General features: G+C 28.6%; 1 protein-coding gene across 1 annotated transcript in view; it reads left to right on the forward strand.

Annotated features, from left to right (window-relative positions):
• The window catches only part of sv (shaven), a 93,352-nt gene extending 73,784 nt beyond the window's left edge, over positions 1–19,568 (forward strand). The window contains exons 8-13 of the mRNA XM_065514749.1: positions 10,166–10,266; positions 12,690–12,912; positions 13,270–13,368; positions 16,579–17,199; positions 18,283–18,390; positions 19,317–19,568. Coding sequence (XP_065370821.1) covers positions 10,166–10,266; positions 12,690–12,912; positions 13,270–13,368; positions 16,579–17,199; positions 18,283–18,390; positions 19,317–19,486 — 1,322 coding nt within the window. The 3' untranslated portion in view covers positions 19,487–19,568. The remainder of the gene's footprint in view (positions 1–10,165; positions 10,267–12,689; positions 12,913–13,269; positions 13,369–16,578; positions 17,200–18,282; positions 18,391–19,316) is intronic.
• Positions 19,569–20,649: the final 1,081 nt, after the last annotated feature.

Below are 20,649 nucleotides of genomic sequence, written 5' to 3' on the forward strand. Positions count from 1 at the left end.
TTAAAGTTTGTTTCCTATCAAAATCAAATTTTCTCCAGCACTATTGAAATTGACTACTTTTTAATGGTTTTAGAAGTTCAGGGTCATTTGGACACCAAGTGCTATTATGGGTTAATTTTCATTTTGCTGCTGTTTTTGTAAATACATACTAGGCTTTGTGTTATATTTTTCTTAAGGTTCATAAAAATCGGCCCAAAAATATATAACATTTCGCTTTTTTCCATGAGAAATTCCAAATATAGAAAAAATTTACCTTTGACCTTCACGATTTAAGGGTTAACGTTTTCCGATTTTAGATTGGACTATAATATTCTGAATAGGTTTTACTTAAAATTTATAACAGTAAGGGAATTCGGATCATTCGCCAACATATGGCCAAAAAATTAGTTTTTCTCGAAAATCGCAAAATTTAAATCACAGGTACGGAAAAACTATAGGAGGTATTGTCATACTTTTTTCATATTTTTATTCCCTATTATGTTTTCAATAAATCCCAATGTGATGATTACAAAATTCTGAAATTTGGTTAACAAAATTTTTAAAAATTTTAAATTGGAGTTTTGGCTATACCTGCGAATAGGTTAACGGTATCTTACGAAGACAAAAACTCATAAACAAGTAAATATGGATATATTTTAAGTAAAAATAAGCTTTTGTTTAAATATTTCTCAAAATATGTTAATTTTGTTCCTACATTTCTTGTTCTAGTGGCCTGAGACACATAAGTAGTCTCGTCCTTACAATCAATACATAATTATTTATAGTCGTTACATGTAACTAGTTATTTTAGTGAAATAAAAGTAATGGCTTATTCATCTGTCTATTTGTAAGCGTTTGTGGTAATTACTTGTATTTAGAAAGGGATGTCATAGAATTTCATTCAAACCCTTTAGTTTGTAATTGCGGATTTTCGATTAATACTTATATTGATAGTAATTTGTTACGAGGACAATTGCCAAATGTCATAAAAAGTCTGTTATCCTCTGGAGAATCAACAGTTTTATTTTATCCTTTTAATATGGTCTTTACATACTTACACTCCAATGTATAGAGAGAGTCGGGGATGTGATTTTTATTAAATACTCGAATATGTCCTATGTATGTATGTAAGAATGAATGTGTATATAAAAAACGTGTAAGAGTAAAATACCAGATGTTTCATAATGGATAATTTTGTCAACATTTAATATTGAATGTACATGTGAATGTTTTCTCAAAAAGTGGGTGAATAATTTCTACATATGTGTGGATGTTCATTTGAACATTTTTTGTCAATCGTATTTATCTTAAAGTACTTAGAGAGAGCCTCAAAAGTGACTAAACACCAGTGAATTGTTTGATTTTTTTTTTTAAATCATAAAAATCATTATAGTCCAACTTAAATCTTTTTTTTCAGAACCGAATCTATTATTCAGCCCAATCCCCAACAAATCGAAATTTTTTAAAAAAAATCGCCAAAAATCCATTTATGAACTGAATGAGCTAAAACTTAAAATATAAATAGTCCTTGAGAAGATCTACAAAAATTTAGTAAAATTAGTAAATTTTATGAATAACCATATTTACAATTTTAAAAAATTGTATATGGTTATTTTTCACGAAGAAAAATATGAAATTTGAATTAATGTAAAATTTTAACGGTTAAAGATAATAACAAAATTTATAAATAATGTAGATCCAAGTGTGCTTAAATCAATGGCATTTTAATTTTTGACATTTTTTATTTTTAAATACCGAAATTCCTAAAACGGGGAAAATATTTTCCAAAAAGTGAATTATTTTTAGAAAAGTGCCTACTGTGACGTTTACCGTGTGATAGTAAAATAAGTTTGTAGGTATTTAACAAACATATGGGGTTATACTTTGCCTTTTTAGAATTTTTTACTCAAACCTAAAATTGTTTTTTTAAATTGGCCAAGTTTGGATAGGCCTGGTGGGGAGCCAAATTTTTCTTTAAACGCTTTTGCATTATGTTTTCTTTCCGGATCATATAAAAATTGCATATAGTCCGGAAGAAATTTTTTACCAAAAAAATATATGGTGTTTTTTGGTAAAAAACTTAAAAAATACGGCCCCTTTTACATGTTCTAACTTTGGATGCGTGTAACTTTTTATAGGGACCAGATCACTGTTAGCAAGTTTTATTTATTATATTTAGAATTTTATCACCAATATAGCTGACTCTCCGTAGGCCCGCAATATCTAAAAAACCAAAAAAAGATCGAGCAAAATTAAAAAAAATAAATCACATGTAAGCGTATTTTTTGTAGATCTTCTTAAGGACTATTTATATTTTAAGTTTCAGCTCATTCAGTTCATAAATGGATTTTTGGAGATATTTTTAAAAAATTTGTGACCCGGGGTGACCAATTTTGAGGGGCCATGCACTGACCCCCATTAGCGCTAAAAAGATGAACGAACATAGATCAACTCGAAAACACTTCATCCAAGCATTTGAAATTTCGTAACAATATATCCAATAGTTCCCGAAATACCGAATTATTTCCAAAAAAAAAGTTTCTAAACCACTGTGCATCATTATTTGTCTATCTATCGAGGATTCAGCAAAAGATTTGGTTTAATGTTTATTTTTTTAATAAGAAATTACTATTTACATTATGTATATATATTATTATTTGGGTTTTTGAGGCTTTCATTCATATGTTTTTAAAAAAACACACGCCGACGGTATGTAAAACAGTAATTACTTCCTGACTTAAGTAGTAACGAATCAAAATTATTGGAATGAATACCATTTCAATTCAATTTATAATAAAAATTATTCGACCAACAATTGTCGATTAATCAAATAGTTCGGTGCGGTACTTCTTTCTACCTTAAGAAAACCAAAAATTAAATTGTATTAAATTATTCAAATTATATTTTTTACTCGTTATTCGTTAGAATAATCGAGGAAATTTTCAAAAATAATCAGTTAGAAAAACCCCTTAAATGTGGAAATATCGATACATTAAGTTTATTTTAAAACAAGAACTTTTGAAATTATATTAACGATTTATCTTAATATTAAATATATTTAGTATCTATTTCTCTTCTATTAATTCTAAGAAACAATTTATACCTACACTTGTGAGTGAAACTTTTTGTTACAATTAAACAAAATAAATCAAAAAACCACTTCTACTGAGTAAAGTGGATTCAAGGAGGGGATTTGTGTTGGAAAACATTCAATTACTAACATAAATATTTAGTGGAGTGTTTTGAGGGGCGAGGAGGTGGTATATTTTCATTAACTGTAATTGTATCTGTTTTTCATCGCAACCGCCAATTGTGTTAAAACGTGGCCTTTGTGGTATGTATTTGCATATCATACTTTCAACACATACAGAAAAATAAAAGACTCACGCATACAAAACCTTATAAAATAAAAAAAAAAAGTATGAAAGGAATATTCGGCTGTGCAGAATATTAAATACCCTTCACCAAAGTATACTTTAAGATAAAGATTGAAAATATTTTTTTTTGGTTTAAAAAAAATTGTTCACGAATTTGACCCAATGTTGATCCGAATTACTATGGCGTTCTATAATTAGACATCCATACTGTCAATATTACTGACTTAGTAATCCAGATATAGATCAAAACTGGGTCTATATCGATTCCGCTATCCATTGAGATTCAATTGAAAAATGTGGAAGTTACAAACGGAATGAAAAACTTATATATACCCTTGCCACTTATGATGAAGGGTATATTAAAACAGACGGTCCATACTCATCAACAGCAATGTTGATGGTTGTATAACATTTTTACCACATAAATCTAATAAAAACTCAAAAAACAAAATAACAAGACCTGAACGACTGTAATATAAATGTATGTACATTAGGGTGGCCTCAAAAAATATAAGTGTTGAGGATGTTCGAACTAAAATAAAATTATAGTTCAAAATTAGGGTTCCTAATTTCCCGGACTTTTTTTCCCGGGAGAAAATTAAAAAATTGTTTCATTCCCGGGATTTTTTAACACTAAATTAAACTAAAAACCAGAAATTTTTTTTGATTTTAATAATCAAATTTGTCTGTTGTGTCTTGAGTTGAGTGAAAAAAAATTCGGTTATTTTAACAGTAATACTTCTTTGTCAACAGACTATTTGTTGCTAGAACCAAAAAATCTATGGATATAATTGAATAATTCAATTAGCAACAAATTTGACCATCGAAACGTATCTGAATATTGTAACTTTTAGAAGAAAACTTATTTAGAAATTCCGGAGAAACATTTCCCGAAAATTAAAAAAAAATATTCTTGGGAATTCCCAGGAAATTTTTCCCGTGTAGTAACCCTATTCAAAATGTTTGTCCTGGGATCAGTATTTGTTTTTAAGGTTTCTATGATTTTTATACCCTTCACCTTCGTGAGAAGGGTATATACATATAAGTTTGTCATTCCGTTTGTTATTTCTACATTTTTTAATTACTTTAAATAATTTGATGTCAAAATTAAATTCCTTTCACTTGATATCAATATTACATACGTTTGTTTCCTTTACTAGAAATATGATCAACAGATATGATTCTATCTGTTGATTCAGCTCAGCAAATACTGACCCCAGGAAAAAATTTCGAGAAATGATATCCTAAACAAACTAAATTTTCATTTTCATTGTGAAAATCGACAGCTTATTTTTCCTTCATACAAACGGGGCTACCTTTATGTAAATATCTATCTATCTATCTTCCTAACTATGTATTTATGTATGTATGTGTTTTAAAAGGTATGGTTGTATGCACAAATACTAGTACGCCTTTACATATTTATGCAGTTTGCGCAGTCAAAAAACACCAACCAAACCAAACCAGCCAAATTAAATGTAGCAGCTACAATTGTTTTGAGATTTTAATCCGCCACCACATTGATTATCTCCTGTGGAACAATAAATGAGTTCTAATGGATTTTATTCAGAGGGTTGGTAACTGGTTGCTGCACAGAGTCGAGTGTAGAGTGCTTTTAAGTGAGTTTTCTTGTAATGGAGTCTGACAGAAGGAAATGTGACGCATATTTTCTGGATTAAAACACGAACATTTGGCAACAAAGATTGCGAGAAGCGATTTAAGGCACTTGACGTGACCAATAAAAGTCATAATAATTGCTCTAAAGTAAAGTATATTCACATACAACCATACATCATTGACGTAGTACTACGTATACTTATTGTAGACAATATGTTTTTCTCAAGTATTAAGTTACAACAAATTCTTTTTATCTATTCATTCAGTTATTAATTCACCAACTTACCCCTTCTCCTCATATTTATACAATACACCACCATAGTGGGGAGGGTGCATTACGTTGGTGCTGATGTTTGTAACGCCCCAAAAATATTTGTTAAACACCCACCTTAAAGTATACCGAACGATTCAGAAGCACTTGTGCGCAAAGTACAGGTTGTAATTTTGAAGATATTTCTATAAAATTTGGGAAAAATTTTAATTAAATCACATTTCTTGCGGATCATTCCATAATTGACCACTTTCAAAAATCACTTTAAAGAGCATAAATCGCTTAAAAATTTTGGTATCCACATTTCATATAGAAATAAATCACGCGACCTTATTTCAAAACAATCGGTCCTTAGTTGGTTATAACATGCCAAAAATTGCTCATGAAACAAAATTATTGAAATTTTAAAAGAAAAAGGATTTGCTCACCGACATGACCGACTATACTTCGCCGGTTCTACGCACCGGAATGACCCGAGTTCACTCGGCCAATGGCTGTCAACTCAGCAATCACTGCTGTTACAACAACAACTATACTTTGTTACTTTATAAATTATGTATTTTAGGGAATATTACATCATCGTAGAAAACAGATTTATAAGATTTATATGTATAAAAATATGAAAATAATGTGGGCCGTGCTTTCAATGTATTGGGTAAGAGGGCTATGAAACATAAGCTTGAGAGAACCCCTGCTTTATTTTAAACATTTGGACTGAATCTACTGAAAGCTATTTTGATGCAAATGTTCAAGAATTTCAAGATGTCTATGATAAATCTTGCTAACGATTTATTAAACACTTTTATATCTAATATATCGTTTCTTTTATGTGCAGGTTAAAAATATTTAAACTGTTACAGGATGTTTATCAAATATATTTATATTAAATATGGAATATTTCTTGTTTCTTAGAGATAAAAAAACAAAACAAATCTAATTAAAAACAAGTAGGAGAGCTAATACCCTTCACCAAATTATACTTCAAAATACAAATTTTAAATATTTTTATTTAAACAAAATTTTTTTTTCCAATGTTGTTTTCTTCTTTTTTTTGAAAAATTTTTTTTTCGAATTGTTATTTTATAATTTTTTTAATTTTATAATTTTAAAAAAAAATTTTATTTTTTAATTTTTGTTTGGTGAAAAAAATTAGATATCCATAAGTCATTAATATAGAGACTTAGTAATCCAGATATATGTAGATCAAAAATAGGTCAAAAACCGAGGTTGTCCTGATTTTTTCCTCATATCTCAGACATTGATTTCAACAGACAGACAGACATACGGACATGACTTAATCGACTCCGCTATCTATAAGGATCCAGAATATGCATGTATACTTTATAGGGTCGGAAAATTATATTGTGGAAATTACAAACGGAATGACAAACTTATATATACCCTTCTCACGAAGGTGAAGGGTATAAAATTGTTAAATCAATTTGGATTAGCTTTGCATCATCAAGAATGTAATCATTGAAAGTTTGAATGCATTTTATTATGAATTAATTATAATTTTCGTAAACAAAAACTTACATATCAGATTATGTGTGTGTCATTACTAAACTACTAAGTAATGCAATAGTCATTGCACAGAAATTGTTGCTAGGACAATTTCAGTTTAATATAATTTTTTTTTTTAAAAAAAATTCAATTTTGAATTCAATTTGGGTAAAATTTTCCTAAATTAGTTTAAGTAATGGCGTAAATAACTGTCACCCTATTATATACATATGTATGTACATACTTATGTATAAATACTTAATGTAAACATTTCTTTAATAGATTAAATTTCGACGCTTATTGTTAACATTCGAGTATTTTTGTTTGTTATTTATTTATTGGTTTGTATAAATGTTTGTTTTTATTTAGTCTTTGTGATTGAAAACAGATATTTTTCGCACTCAAAGGGTTGTTTATTCATTATTATTATTATTATTATGTTTATTATTAAATTCAATTTTTTTATTACAAGGACACGTGATTGAGTCTTTTAGTCATTCTGTTTATTAGTCCTCTATCCGCTTGTTGATATTTATTTCAAAATCCACTTAAGTGGCACGTGTCTTTAAACAGTAAACAGGACATCAAGTACACAGTACATACATAAGTATATTCATACATATGTACATAAGTTTGGATGTATAAATACGAATATGAAAAAATTATAACATGAAATTTGATGCACAGTTGTTTTGAACTAAAAACTTGCAGCGATGCAACCGGAACTTGAGAACATTGCAATATAATTTTCAAAATACATTAGAGTAGTTCAGTCCCCATTAGGCTTTTTATCCCGGGAATTTCCGGGACAAATTTCCTAGGAATTTTGCCAATTTTTCACTACCCGATTCCCGAGATTCCCGGGAATTAAAAACTACAAAGAAAACAAGTTACAACTCTACAGTTTTTTTAACGGTTTTTTGTTTATATCTCGGCAATAATATACCGCTTATTATTATTATTTATTTGTGATTTTTCGAATGAACATTTAAAAAGACATATGGAAAACTGCATGATCTAGAAATAAAGGTGAATAATTTTGAGTGCTAAGGTGTGCCGGTGCGAATTATTTCAGAAACCTCTAGTAACAATGACAGCTTTATAATTAGTGCGTTTTGCAGATATTGTATTATAAAAATGTATAATCGTCTTGATTTTGTGAATCCAATAACAATTTGTAGTAGATTTGAATCAACAAAAATTTAATCATTCAAAGTTTGAATAAATTATGTTATTAATTAACTAAAAAATTAATTCAATTTAAACAAAAGCTTTTGAATGAAGCTAAAGAATTATACGTTGGAAATGAATGGAATGAAAGGCTGACATATTCTAAAACCCCAGATATCTTCGGGATCCAAATCTTCAATAATTCTGTCAGACATGCTTTCGAGAAATTTCCTATTTAAAATCAGCAAAATCGGTCCACATATGGCTGAGATATGAGGAAAAAACCAGGACATCCTCGATTTTTGACATATTTTCGACCTATATCTGGATTACTAAATCATTAATATAGACAATATGGATATCTAATTATAGATATTTCAAAGACCTTTGCAACGACGTATATAAGACCACAGTAAGTTGGACCATACACTGGGTCAAAATCGGAAAAAATATTTTTTAACCCGATTTAAATTTAAAAAACAAAAAAATTTATTTTAAAATTTAAAAAAAAAAATTTATATTTAAGAAATTTAAAAAAAAAAATTAAAATAACAATACGAAAAATTGTTTTTTTTTACAAAAAATGACAAAAAAACAACTTTGGAAAAAAATAAATTTTGTTTACCGAAAAATATTAAAAATTTGTATTTTGAAGTATAATTTGGTGAAGGGTATATAAGATTCTGCACAGCCGAATATAGCTCTCTTACTTGTTCACTTTACGTTTAACAATTACCCAATGTATTTCGATTGGACGAAGCTTTGGGCAATTTGTTTAATGGATGTGTTTGGTATAACATCAATATTATTCTCATTATACCACTTCATAGTTGTATTTGAGTAATGACAACTTGTCATTGAGTAATGACAACTTGGCTAAAACTTTGTATCAGATGTGTGATGTCTTATAAATGACAGCAATCGCTTTTCCAAACTCTCTTTTTATAATATCTCTACCTTCCTAACTTTCTTATTTAAAAAGTTATTAATTAGAAACATATTGGCTTAAGTCCTAATGCCCAGTTATTGACTTCGTATTTAAATACGTGTTTAGTTAATTTTTACTTAAATTTAAGTGGTATGCAGTTAGAGTTTTTCAGTGCTATTTAATTTTCCGTATTTAAATAAGATAAAAGTATGGTAGCACTACTAAATATCAAAATTTTATCGATAGTTTTACTTAAAACAGCTGTTCAACCAAAACAATAATTGATAAATTTTGCCCAATAAGAAAAAAAGTTTATTAAACAATAAAATTATTGGTAGGAAATTGCCCAGCATCGGAATTGTTGTTTTTGCAAGTCGCTGTAAAAAGAAAAAATACCGCGCTACAATAGAGTGAAAAAATCAAACAACAAAAGTCAGCTGTTAAAAACATTTGGTAGTTTATGAAACTTAAATAAAATTTAAATGGCCAAAGTTGGCCATTTAAATGCTGAGAAACTCTTTTTTTGTATTTAAATAGAACTTAAAAATAATTCATATTTAAGTACGATCTCAAAAATGGCCCTAAGGAAGACTATTGCATTTACAATAAGCGCCAAAATATACTTAAGAAAACATTCAATTATACATATTTTATTTTGTTTAAATAGCTTATAATGTCTTTAGTTGTTATTGTATATTTTTACGAAATAAATTTTCATAAATAAGAGTGCTGTTATAAGAGCCAAACTAAAGATAAGCGATTATTGCAAACTGGCTTAATTAATTGACATGTAAATTTTTAAATATGTAATAACAGCTTAACTCAACATATGCCAAGCAACAATCAAAACACTTATTTGCAACAAACGCCTAATCCGACATTAGCGTTTTCAATTTAGTATTTCTGAGTTGAGTTCTGAGTTGATATATGTTTTTATTAAATATATCTCTAATAAATAAAACTGTTGTTATAATTTTTCATTTTAGCATTGTGGGGGTAAGAATCTTTGATTCTGCATTATATTTTTTCTAATGCACTCTTTAATTTTTTTCAGAAACGCTTTTATCAAAAACATGTTTTTTGAATTAGGCGGTTATTGCTTGTGACCACAGATATGTAGATAGCGATTTCGATTTCAGCGCCTTAATTTACGCTCAGAATCGTTTTGCTCGATTCCGAAAGTTGGCAGGAAATTGTAATTCACTTAAAGGTTTTTTGAAATAGTTTAATTTAATAGCATCATACTAATCATAATACTTTTCGATTTAATATGTCTTTATTTCATCATTAATGTTTGCAATTTGTTTTTCTTTATTACAGTTCTATTAATCTCCGATGAAAATCGTGATATTAATATGCATGTTGAAGAAGACGTGAAAAGACAACGCCTGTCATACAGTGGTGATCAGATTTACTCAAATGTAAGTACATATATTTGTTTTTTTATTTTTATTTTTAAATCTTATCAATTTATCAAATCGCAAAGTTTCTCAATATTTTTGCATATTTTAAAATTTTTGTTCATAATACGCACTTTAGTAATAATTTCTTTAAAGAAAATATGTATTACTTTTGAGTTCATTTTGAAAACTGGAAAAACATTTGATTGTACTTTGTATTGCAATATAATGAATTTAAGCTTTTAAATAATTTGGATTTTTCCTATGCATATCCATGCTCTTTTCTGCATATTTGTGTGCATATCGAGTGCTTAGCGCTAAACTATCGTAAGCGACATTTTCAAAATTTTTTTTTTATTGCAAAAATTAAAATTTTATGGACCGACTGATGTTTTAGCGTTCTCAGAATATCAAAATTGTTAATAACTTCAAAATTATAGGGGGTAAGATTTTATCGTAAGTCAATGTTTACATTTTACAGTAAACGAATTTTATCGTAAGCGACAAATCTGTAACTTCTAAACGGTTAGATTGGTTTGAATGAAATATAACATGAGCAAAGAAGAAGTGTTGTCGAGTTTAAGTTTTGAACGTGGACCTTATGGGCCCACCAGGGCGCGACCAAGAGTCCTCACAGTAGGACACCCCGGCTATGTTACATTTTTAAAACGATCCTATTTCTTCGTTTGTGTTCCGATTTCAAAAAATTACACATATAGAATCTTCTCATCGAGAATCTTCTCATCGAGCACAAAAAATCTTGTCGTAGCTATCAATTTTCTCTTAGAGCTTAGGAGATATTCACATTTGAAAATTAAATCTTCAACATTTTTAACCACCCTACTCCAGTTTTTTGATAACACCGTATCCAAATATTTCCCGATTTTCTCCAGTTTTCCTTTATTGGACTACAACATACATATGTATGTGTCAAATAGAAAAAGAATTCTTTAAAAATAATGACTAAGTCTAAAGTTATGTGCATTTGAATTTAAAAAAATTTAAATAGCGATTTTTCGCTAATTTTTTGGGAAAAAATTCTTTTTTTTTCTTTTTAAGTTATCGCAAAAGATTTCAAAGAGGATGTATAAGAAATTTATACACTCTGAAAGCTAAGTTTTCATAAAATATTTTAAATAAAAAAAAATTAAAAATTGTTGTTACCGAGCGGACCATTCAAAATAACCTATTTTTATGTAAAATTAAATTTTAGGGCAAAAATTCTCAAATCGCATATTCGATATCAAAATATAGTAACCGATTTTAGGTGGCCCAATATGTTTCTAATTACTTTGTAAAGGGTTTCGATAACCCCGACTCTGGTATGGATATTATAGCCAAAAAACTAAAAATTAACATTTTTGGAATTTATCAACACTTTTTGGGAATTGCGGGATTGCTGATAATAAATTTTAAAATTCCATTTTAAATAGAAAAATCTACATAACTGTGAAATTTCATTAAAAACTATTCATAAATAAAAATTTAATTTCAATTTGAAAAATTTGTATCTAAGCAAAAAATCAATAAAAATAATTTTTTGTCATATTTTTCAATAAAGTATTCCATGAGTTTTTAATTGTCAAAAGTCAGAAATATTTTTGAAAAATAGGCAAATAGCTTGAACGAAATTATATTATATAGCATCATAACATTTTTAATTCTATGTATAAATTTCCAAATAATCAAAAAAAAACCTTCTTCTGTAAAATTTGTGTTTTGTCGATTACGATAATTTGGCGCTAAGGGCTCGATATTTTTAGTTTTTTAAAGCGATAATGCCCTGATTATTAATTATTCAAACAGTTTTAATATAACAGTAATAAGTTTTACTTAGAGCTAGTTTCTTACTTGTCAGTTAAACTCAGCTTAACACGCTGTTATATTAATCTTGAAACATATTTTGCCGGAATTTAACTAATGATTGTGTTTCTCACTAGTGGATTAATTTTGTTAGCATTGCCATACTTTTCAGTCAAATCACATGTTTATTCTTCAAATTTTTTCATATAAATATGGCAATACTATACATTTTATAAGAAAAAGCAACCGCGTTACATAACTTTTTTTGTAAATTTTAACTTTCTAAAAGAAAAAGTGTGATTAAAGTATATAAAATGTATATTAAAAATTATATTGATGTTAGTAAAGCAAATAAAAACAAAGAGCTGCTGTGCTGAATTGTTTATTTTATTTTCCATCTGTTTGTGCTTTGGCATTTTATACTTAGGTTTAACTCACCAATGATGCTCAGTTAAACCTAGATTATATAGCATATAAACAATAAGTGAGAAACACAATTTTTAGTTTAATTTAGGTTTAAGCGAAGAATGTAGATTATCTCTATCCCAGAAACTAGCTCTTAGTAACTAACATTAAACTAACTAAATGATTAAATGAAATATAACCAGAATAATTATAAATACAATCGTTTGTATATACAGATCTGGTCCGGTAAATGGTGTATAAAAGATGAACATAAACTACTCTCGGAATTAGGTACACTGACAACAAATGGAGGAAGCGTAGCAGCATACTACGATAGTCACAATGGCTTCCAGACTGCCGTGGCAACAGGAACTAATGATAGCATGTTGTATGACAGCATCACCACTATATCCCAGACTCAGGGCTCTCTGTATACTCCATCTATAGGTGCATCTATTGGTAAGTAACTCACAAACTAACTGGTATTTATACTTAGGCTTTATACTTACGTCCACTTCCGCACATCCTTTTAAGCTGATTACTCTCTTAAAGGATAAATATTTATTTGTGAGTGTGTACATGTGAGTGCATACCCATATATACATACATACTATGTATTTTCTTCGTAAAAATTTTGTAGTAGTATTGATTGGGTGGGAGTGATGTTTGTCAATATAAAGTTTTTCGAATACAGTTTATTTTTTGTTTTTCATATTGTTTGTTTTTTGTTTGTTTTTTTTTTGTGTTTTTTCTCTAATTTGTTTTATATTTTTTTGTTAATTAATTTTATTTTATATTTCGTTTTGGTGATGTTAGGCGGTTCTAGTACATTAACGCCCTTAGTTCCTGTCAGTATGCAAGACATGAAGGTAGGCTCTAGCCTGCATGATCAAGCTATGTCCCCATATTATACAGGTAAGCAGAAAATAAGGAAGGTTTTTCATTTGAAACTTTTCTCCTAAGATTCTAGTTACTAAGTTTTTAATATAAAGCAAATTCGAAAGTGTGGGTCTTCAATCGTTCTTTTCACAAATATGAATTGAAAAAATTTTGTTCACACAAAATTATTATGAATCGATGCTGCCATACAAGCTGAACACTTCAAATATTGAACACATAATCGAACATATTTATTACGGAATGTATGTATGTAGGGTATTTTGGTTACTTTTTATTGAATTTTTCGGCTTAATGTGACAATTGGTATAAAACAGATACGATTTGAGTCAGGTCGGTTCATGATAACACTGATCGGATGTGAAGTTTGGAAACGCATTTACAAGGGAGATACATACATATGTTTTCAGTAGGAGAATTTTAGAATTATTTATAATTTCCCCAACCACATTTAAAGAAAATTAAAGTAAAAAATTACTTGTTTGATTTTCCTAAGATTTACAAAAGCTCTGTAGTAGTGTGGTTCACTAACTTTTAACGATCCTAAAATCGCAACATTAGTCAAACATTTGATTGATTATTTTAAAAAATATTAGACAACTTCAGTTTATAATTGATATCAAGTACAAAGAGGAATAGAATAAAAAAAAACAATTTACATTTTTTTAAAGTGCCCTGGAGACGATCAAATAAACCCGTCAATCAGTGCATATGTATGAGTGTCGTATGCTTGAAGCTTTAAAGGAGATTTACAAATAAATACGTCAATCACCATTTGTATTTGGACGCACTTTTCCATTATTACCAAAAATTTCGAAGAAACTGACGTTTTTTTAGTTAATCAGAGACGTAAAACACATAATATGAATATTTTGTTCATCCGTGAACGATAAACACAAAGCAAATGAAATTTGATTGTCAATCATAACAGGAGACGATCAAATAATGAGTCGCCAAATAAAAAAATCAAAACTTTTTGATTTTCATCAATCATTGCCGACAATGCGTACGTGTAGCCGAAAAAGAACGACAATTGTCGATTTGCGAGTAGTAAACAACACAAAAATAGTTGTAGTTTAGTTTTGGCGATAATCGTATAGCTAAGAATAAAAAGTTTCTTCACGATAGCGATTATCGTTTAAAAATTTTACTGAATAACAAAATCGTTAAATGAAGAGTGAATCGCACTACTGAGCCACAATTTATGGTATTCGATCCAACGCGGAAAAACGTTGTCGATATTCCGAACAAAAACTAAAGTTTACTTAATTATTAAATGCTGTTTTTAGAAATTGTACATAAGCTCTAGGCGTTGAATTGGATTACAGGGAGAAAAGGTATATTTTTACCTTTAAGTTTTTTGTGATTTTAATATCATAACGATTTCCGAGTAAGTCCAATAATTTTCCACTAATAAAAGTTGAGTTAGATTACAAACTACACCATTTCCAATTGTATTTCAGAAATTTCTAATTATATTTCAGAATTTTCCATTTATATTTCAGACATTTCTTATTGTATTTCAGAATTTTCCATTTGTATTTCAGAAATTTATAATTGAATTTCAGAATTTTCCAATTGTATTCCAGAAAATTCTAATAGCAATACCAATGGAAATTTCTGAAATACAATTAGAAACTTTTTAAGTATAAATTAAAACTTCTGAAATACAATTAGAATATTCGGAAATACAATTAGAAAGTTCTGAAATATAATTGAAAATTTCTGAAATTGAATTAGAAAATTCAATTGCAAATTTCTGAAATACAATTAGAAACTTCTGAAATACAATTAGAAACTTCTGAAATACAATTGGAAATGGTGTAGAGCGAATTTTAAAAATTAGGGTTTTGTTGATCCTGGCTAGAAATTTCTATCGAAACTTGGCTAGTGCTAAGACAAATTAGGAGAAATGGTATTGAATTTAAACTCTTATCCTGTACTCATGCACGCAGAGAAAAAACATGGTTGGACATGGTTACGACAACTATACTATGTTCTCTGTAACAATATATTGTTGTCGTAAACATATAATTATTGTTTTAATTTAATTTCAACAATATTATAGATACTGTAAACGTTTATATTTTCATCGCAATTATAAATATGAATATGGTTTTCGAACAACTAAATTATGATAATTAGGTAAACATATTATTTTTATGTACAACCATTAAATATTTAGTTTATATACGCGTAGTCATAATATGTTTAAGATGTAAACAGAATATGTTTACAACAACTAAATAATGATAAATAGGTAAACATATTATATTATGTAGTCATAATATGTTTAACATGCAAACAAAATATGTTTACTTTTAATTGTCTGTTTTCCCACCATTTGTGAGTGTTGGTGTTTGTCTGAGCTATGTTATTTTTACAAGTAAATTTTGAGTGTCTGTAATTCCCATTCGCTCTATAGTTTTATTTGTATATTATCTTTAACTTTCCTAGAGCGAATAACAATAAATTTGATTTAATCAATAATATTTTAATTGTGAATTTAGTACTTTAAAACTAAAGCCTATTAAAATTTTGTATTTCCAAAAATAAATTTTAATAATAATATGATTATTTTGGATCATAATATGATTTAATTGTATCATAATATGATGACTTTGGGTCATGTTATGATTGATTTATATCATAATATGATTATTTCAAAACATATTATGATTGATTTTTATCATAATTTGATTATTTCAGAACATATTATGATATTTTATGATACTAATAATGATCATAATATGTTTTGGACTACAAGCAAAAATGTGATCATAATATGTTGCTCTTAGTTTATGGTTACCACTACTATGTTTTTTCTCTGCGTGCGGGTCAAAATTGCCCAAACAGTTTTTAGTATTTTAAAAGAGAAAGTTGCTTCTTTTTCCAAATCGTTTCTTAGGTGAAGTACACGATAAGCGTTTAAATAAAGTAAACAACTATATACTTATTATGAGATGAAACATCAACAACTTCTTTTTGAGGGCAACACAGGATTGCTTCCTATTTTTTTTTTATATTGAAGAACTACACTAATGTGGTTGTTCATGCAATTCAGTTTAAACTATAATTAATAATTCGATTGATGTTTGCTTCTTGATTTATTTCTTTTGTTATGTTGTATTGATTGCTTTTACATTTATAATTTATTTTATTGCTTGTTTTGTTCTATTTTTTTATGTTTTCTTGTTATTTGACAAAAATCAATTAAAAAATCAATAGCCATTGCGCTTGAAAATAACAGCTATACAGCACTTGGTCACATTGACAATATTGTGAATAGTAATAATAACAACAACAACAACAACACGAACACAATAGAGCCACAAATGCAAACTAGCGCTAGCGAGGTGGTAGATGATACAACCACGGCTGAAATATCGTTGACCATCTTGGATACGGATGATGGGAATGTTACAACAGTGGTGCCGACGGTTTTGCGACGTAGCCACAACTCGCGCGGCCCCAACGCTAGTAATTCGACAACAGCGACCTCGATTAGTAGCGCGGTAACGTCGACGGCTACTTTGACAGCTTCCGAAACCACACATAACCTCAGTAATACTAATAATAACAATAATAATAATAATTTAAGCAATAGATCTCAGAGTCATAGAAATAGTATTCAGCCTCAGCTACAGCATCTTGAATCACATCAAGATCAAACTCAGACTCAAAATTCCGCAAATCCTACCTCACACATATTAATGCCCCCTAATGGCATAACGAATACAAATAACGCTAATATACCACCATTTGCATCTACTACCAGTGCTACTGATATGACGGGTTATGCGACAACTACTACAACAATGTTGCCTAGCTTCAGTCACTATACTTCAGGCAAGTTATCGAGAACCATAATCCATATTTTAAACTGTATTATCTCGACAATTGCTCTTGTCATTACAATAATTATTTTTCTACACTTAGATAATTTAGTTGGTATATCTCTAGAGACTTGCACCATTTTAGTTATTATTCAAATATTTCAAATGCACTCACTTCTTTCTTCTTCTAAATAAATGTACAACTTCGGCCCACAAATTAAATTGTTATTATACATACATATATCTACATATTAAGGACGCGCACGGATTTACGATTTATCTCCTATAATTCACAATACATACATATGTTCATATCGTCACTTAAAATGGAAATTACGTATCATCAAAAAAATCGAAAATTACATTTTTATACCGTGAAGGAAGTTTGTCATTCCGTTTATAATTTCCACAATATAATTTTCCGACCCTATTAAGTACATATATATATTCTGGACCCTTATCCGTCCGTCTGTCTATTGAAATCAATTTTCTGAAGACCTCAGATATCTTCGGGATCCAAATCTTCAATAATTCTGTCAGACATGCTTTCGAGAAGTTTCCTATTTAAAATCAGCAAAATCGTTCCACAAATGGCTGAGATATGAGGAAAAAACCAGGACAACCTCGATTTTTGACCTATATCTGGATTACTAAGTCATTAATATAGACAATATGGATATATAGATATTTCAAAGACCTTTGCAACGACGTATATAAGACCAAAGTAACTTGAACCTACAATTTGCCAAAATCGGAAAATATATTTTCTAATCCGATTTTTTTTTCACCAAAAAAAATTTTTTTTTTAAATTTAAAATAACAATTCGAAAGAAAAAAAAATTGTGGTCTTTGTGACAGTTTTTATTTAAATTTCTATTTTTTCAAGCAAATTTGTATTGATGATACGTTATTTTGGTTTAAGAAAATAGCATATAGTTTTATTCTTATTGTGTAAACTTACGAAAGGTGATGTTACGTAATTTTGCATTTTAGGTGATGATATGTAGCTACTTCTTACATCTGAAAAATTTATAATAATCTAAAACTAAAAATATTATCTAATGTTGATGCTTTGTATTCTATTTTTATTAAACAGCTTGTGGATCTGTGGTACCTACATCCGACTACACCTATAGTCCAACATATTCTCAATACGGTAGTGCGTATGGGTCATATAGCTATGGATCAGGCGGTGGTATTTTAAGTAAGTAAATTTAAATAACAAACACTCCATTTCCTTTTAGGGAAACTCGTACTCACCGCTTTTTCAAAATGAATTAAAATGTCTATCCCACTTTTTCAAATACTAATTTTGGTGTTTTTAAATCTGTTTGATTAATTTCCATTGAAGTTAATGTTAATTAATGTCTTAACTTGTTTTATAAACTTCTAAAACAAAAAATTAGGTTTGCTTGGGATTCTTAACGACGCGTCGTTAATAATCGCGACGTATGTATAATTTTGGACAAAATAAATTGGTTTCAAATATAAAAATTAGTGATTTTCGAAATCGGTGTGTAATTGTGTCCAAGAAATTTGTATTCATTAAAGCCATAGTTCGAGAGGATATTTGCACGGGAAGTAGATAAAATAATGAACCGAAAATTACCATAGATTTTGTGATTGTTCCAAATTATCTATTTTCAAAATTGAAAAACAGCCGAAATATGGACAGACTGAAGGACATACATTTTTATCACTTTTTGAGTCGATTGATACTTGATATCCATTATTTTTGAGCGACATAAACATCAGAAGAAATGAAGTCACCCAAGAACTCTTTTTTGAATATTTACACACACTGAATACATACATATCAGTTCCATTACTTTTTTGTGGAAAGTTTTATATATCTGCAATATTATAAACTGTTATTTAATAACTTGAAGTTAATGAAGTATTAGATATGGGAAATTTAAAAAACGGTAATTTCGATACCCGCGCTTGGCAACATTATTATGTAATTAGCTAATAATTATGATTGATCTCAGATTTAGGCATTTTTGATCATATACATATCATTGACGATCATCAAAAAGGTCGAACATTTTATTGTATTATTATGAATTGTAATTTGTGTTTAAATAATGAAAACAAAAATTAATATAATAATAATTATTTTATTTACAGATTCCTACTATTACGAGGGTGTACAAAACCAATCGGTTAATACTACAGCGCTCAGTCAAGATATGCGTTCACCATTAGCAGCTACCAGAGCCAACTCGTTAGCATCGGCAGCTTCACCTACCGGTAGTGCATGTACAAAATCGGAGACGTCTGATATTTTTCTCGTCTAGTGATTTTTACGTCAACTACGACAATCCTCCTCTAGCACCAAAATATCCATGTAATAAACAAATACTAGTACTTCAGTTGCACCCAACAAGACTTTTATCATTTACACATAGTTACATACTTCATAAATATTATATAAAATTGTAAAAAACACAACTATTGTAATTATTTATACAATTTATAAATGAAAGATTAACGTGCGATGATACTTCTACATACATACATACATTAGACCGCCTTACAGAAATAGTGCTACGAAGTAACTGAAAATAAAATTTCGTTAATTTTAATGTTTTTATTATCACAAGTTACGAGTAGTCACTTGTATTTCAAAATCAATTTAATTTAATACTTATGGTAACATTTAATACTTTGAACATATTTGTCTGCCGGTGACCATTCAATATAAATGATAAATCAATATAATGACAATTGTCATAACAATCTCTCAATCAAAATACAATAATTCTTAAAATCTTATTATTTCTCTGTGATCGATTAATTTTTATGTCTATTTCGGGAAAATATAGCATAACATGCATGTAAAATAACATATCACAAGACTTACACGCCCTATGCGTGGCAATATTCGAGATTGACATATTTTTCTAGTCTATAAACCGTAATCCAAGACACATAAAATTATCTACTTTTTCAATTTAGCTTATGTCTTTATATCCTGCACTATGAGTGGTAGGGCTATATATAACAATTTGTCATTCTTTTTTGATTTCTACAATATTTATTTTCGATCTTAAAAAGCATAAATATTCTGGATTCTTATATGTAGGGAAGTCGTAAAAACGATGTCCGTGTCTGCGTATCGGTTAAAATACGTTTTACAAAGCCCCAGACATTCTTCGGAACCACATGTGGTATTTCTATGTTATATTCACAAACATTTTAAAATGCATTTAAATATTTTAGTTAACCCATTAAAAAACAAGACCATTTAAAATGAAAAATTTTTAAATTCATTTATTTATTTAAACTAAAATACGGTAAAAGAACATAGAAAATTAAAAAAAATTAAAAAAAAATTTTAGGAAACTTGTTTTTGGGGCTGTACCTGAATGGGTACAATGGCGTAAAGTGTATGCTATTTTTATAATCTGTGAAAATTTTTAAAACATTACTTTTTCAACACAACGCAATATCGTATTGT

The sequence above is a fragment of the Calliphora vicina genome, chromosome X, assembly GCF_958450345.1.
Source record: "Calliphora vicina chromosome X, idCalVici1.1, whole genome shotgun sequence".
Classification (NCBI taxonomy): Eukaryota; Metazoa; Arthropoda; class Insecta; order Diptera; family Calliphoridae; genus Calliphora; species Calliphora vicina.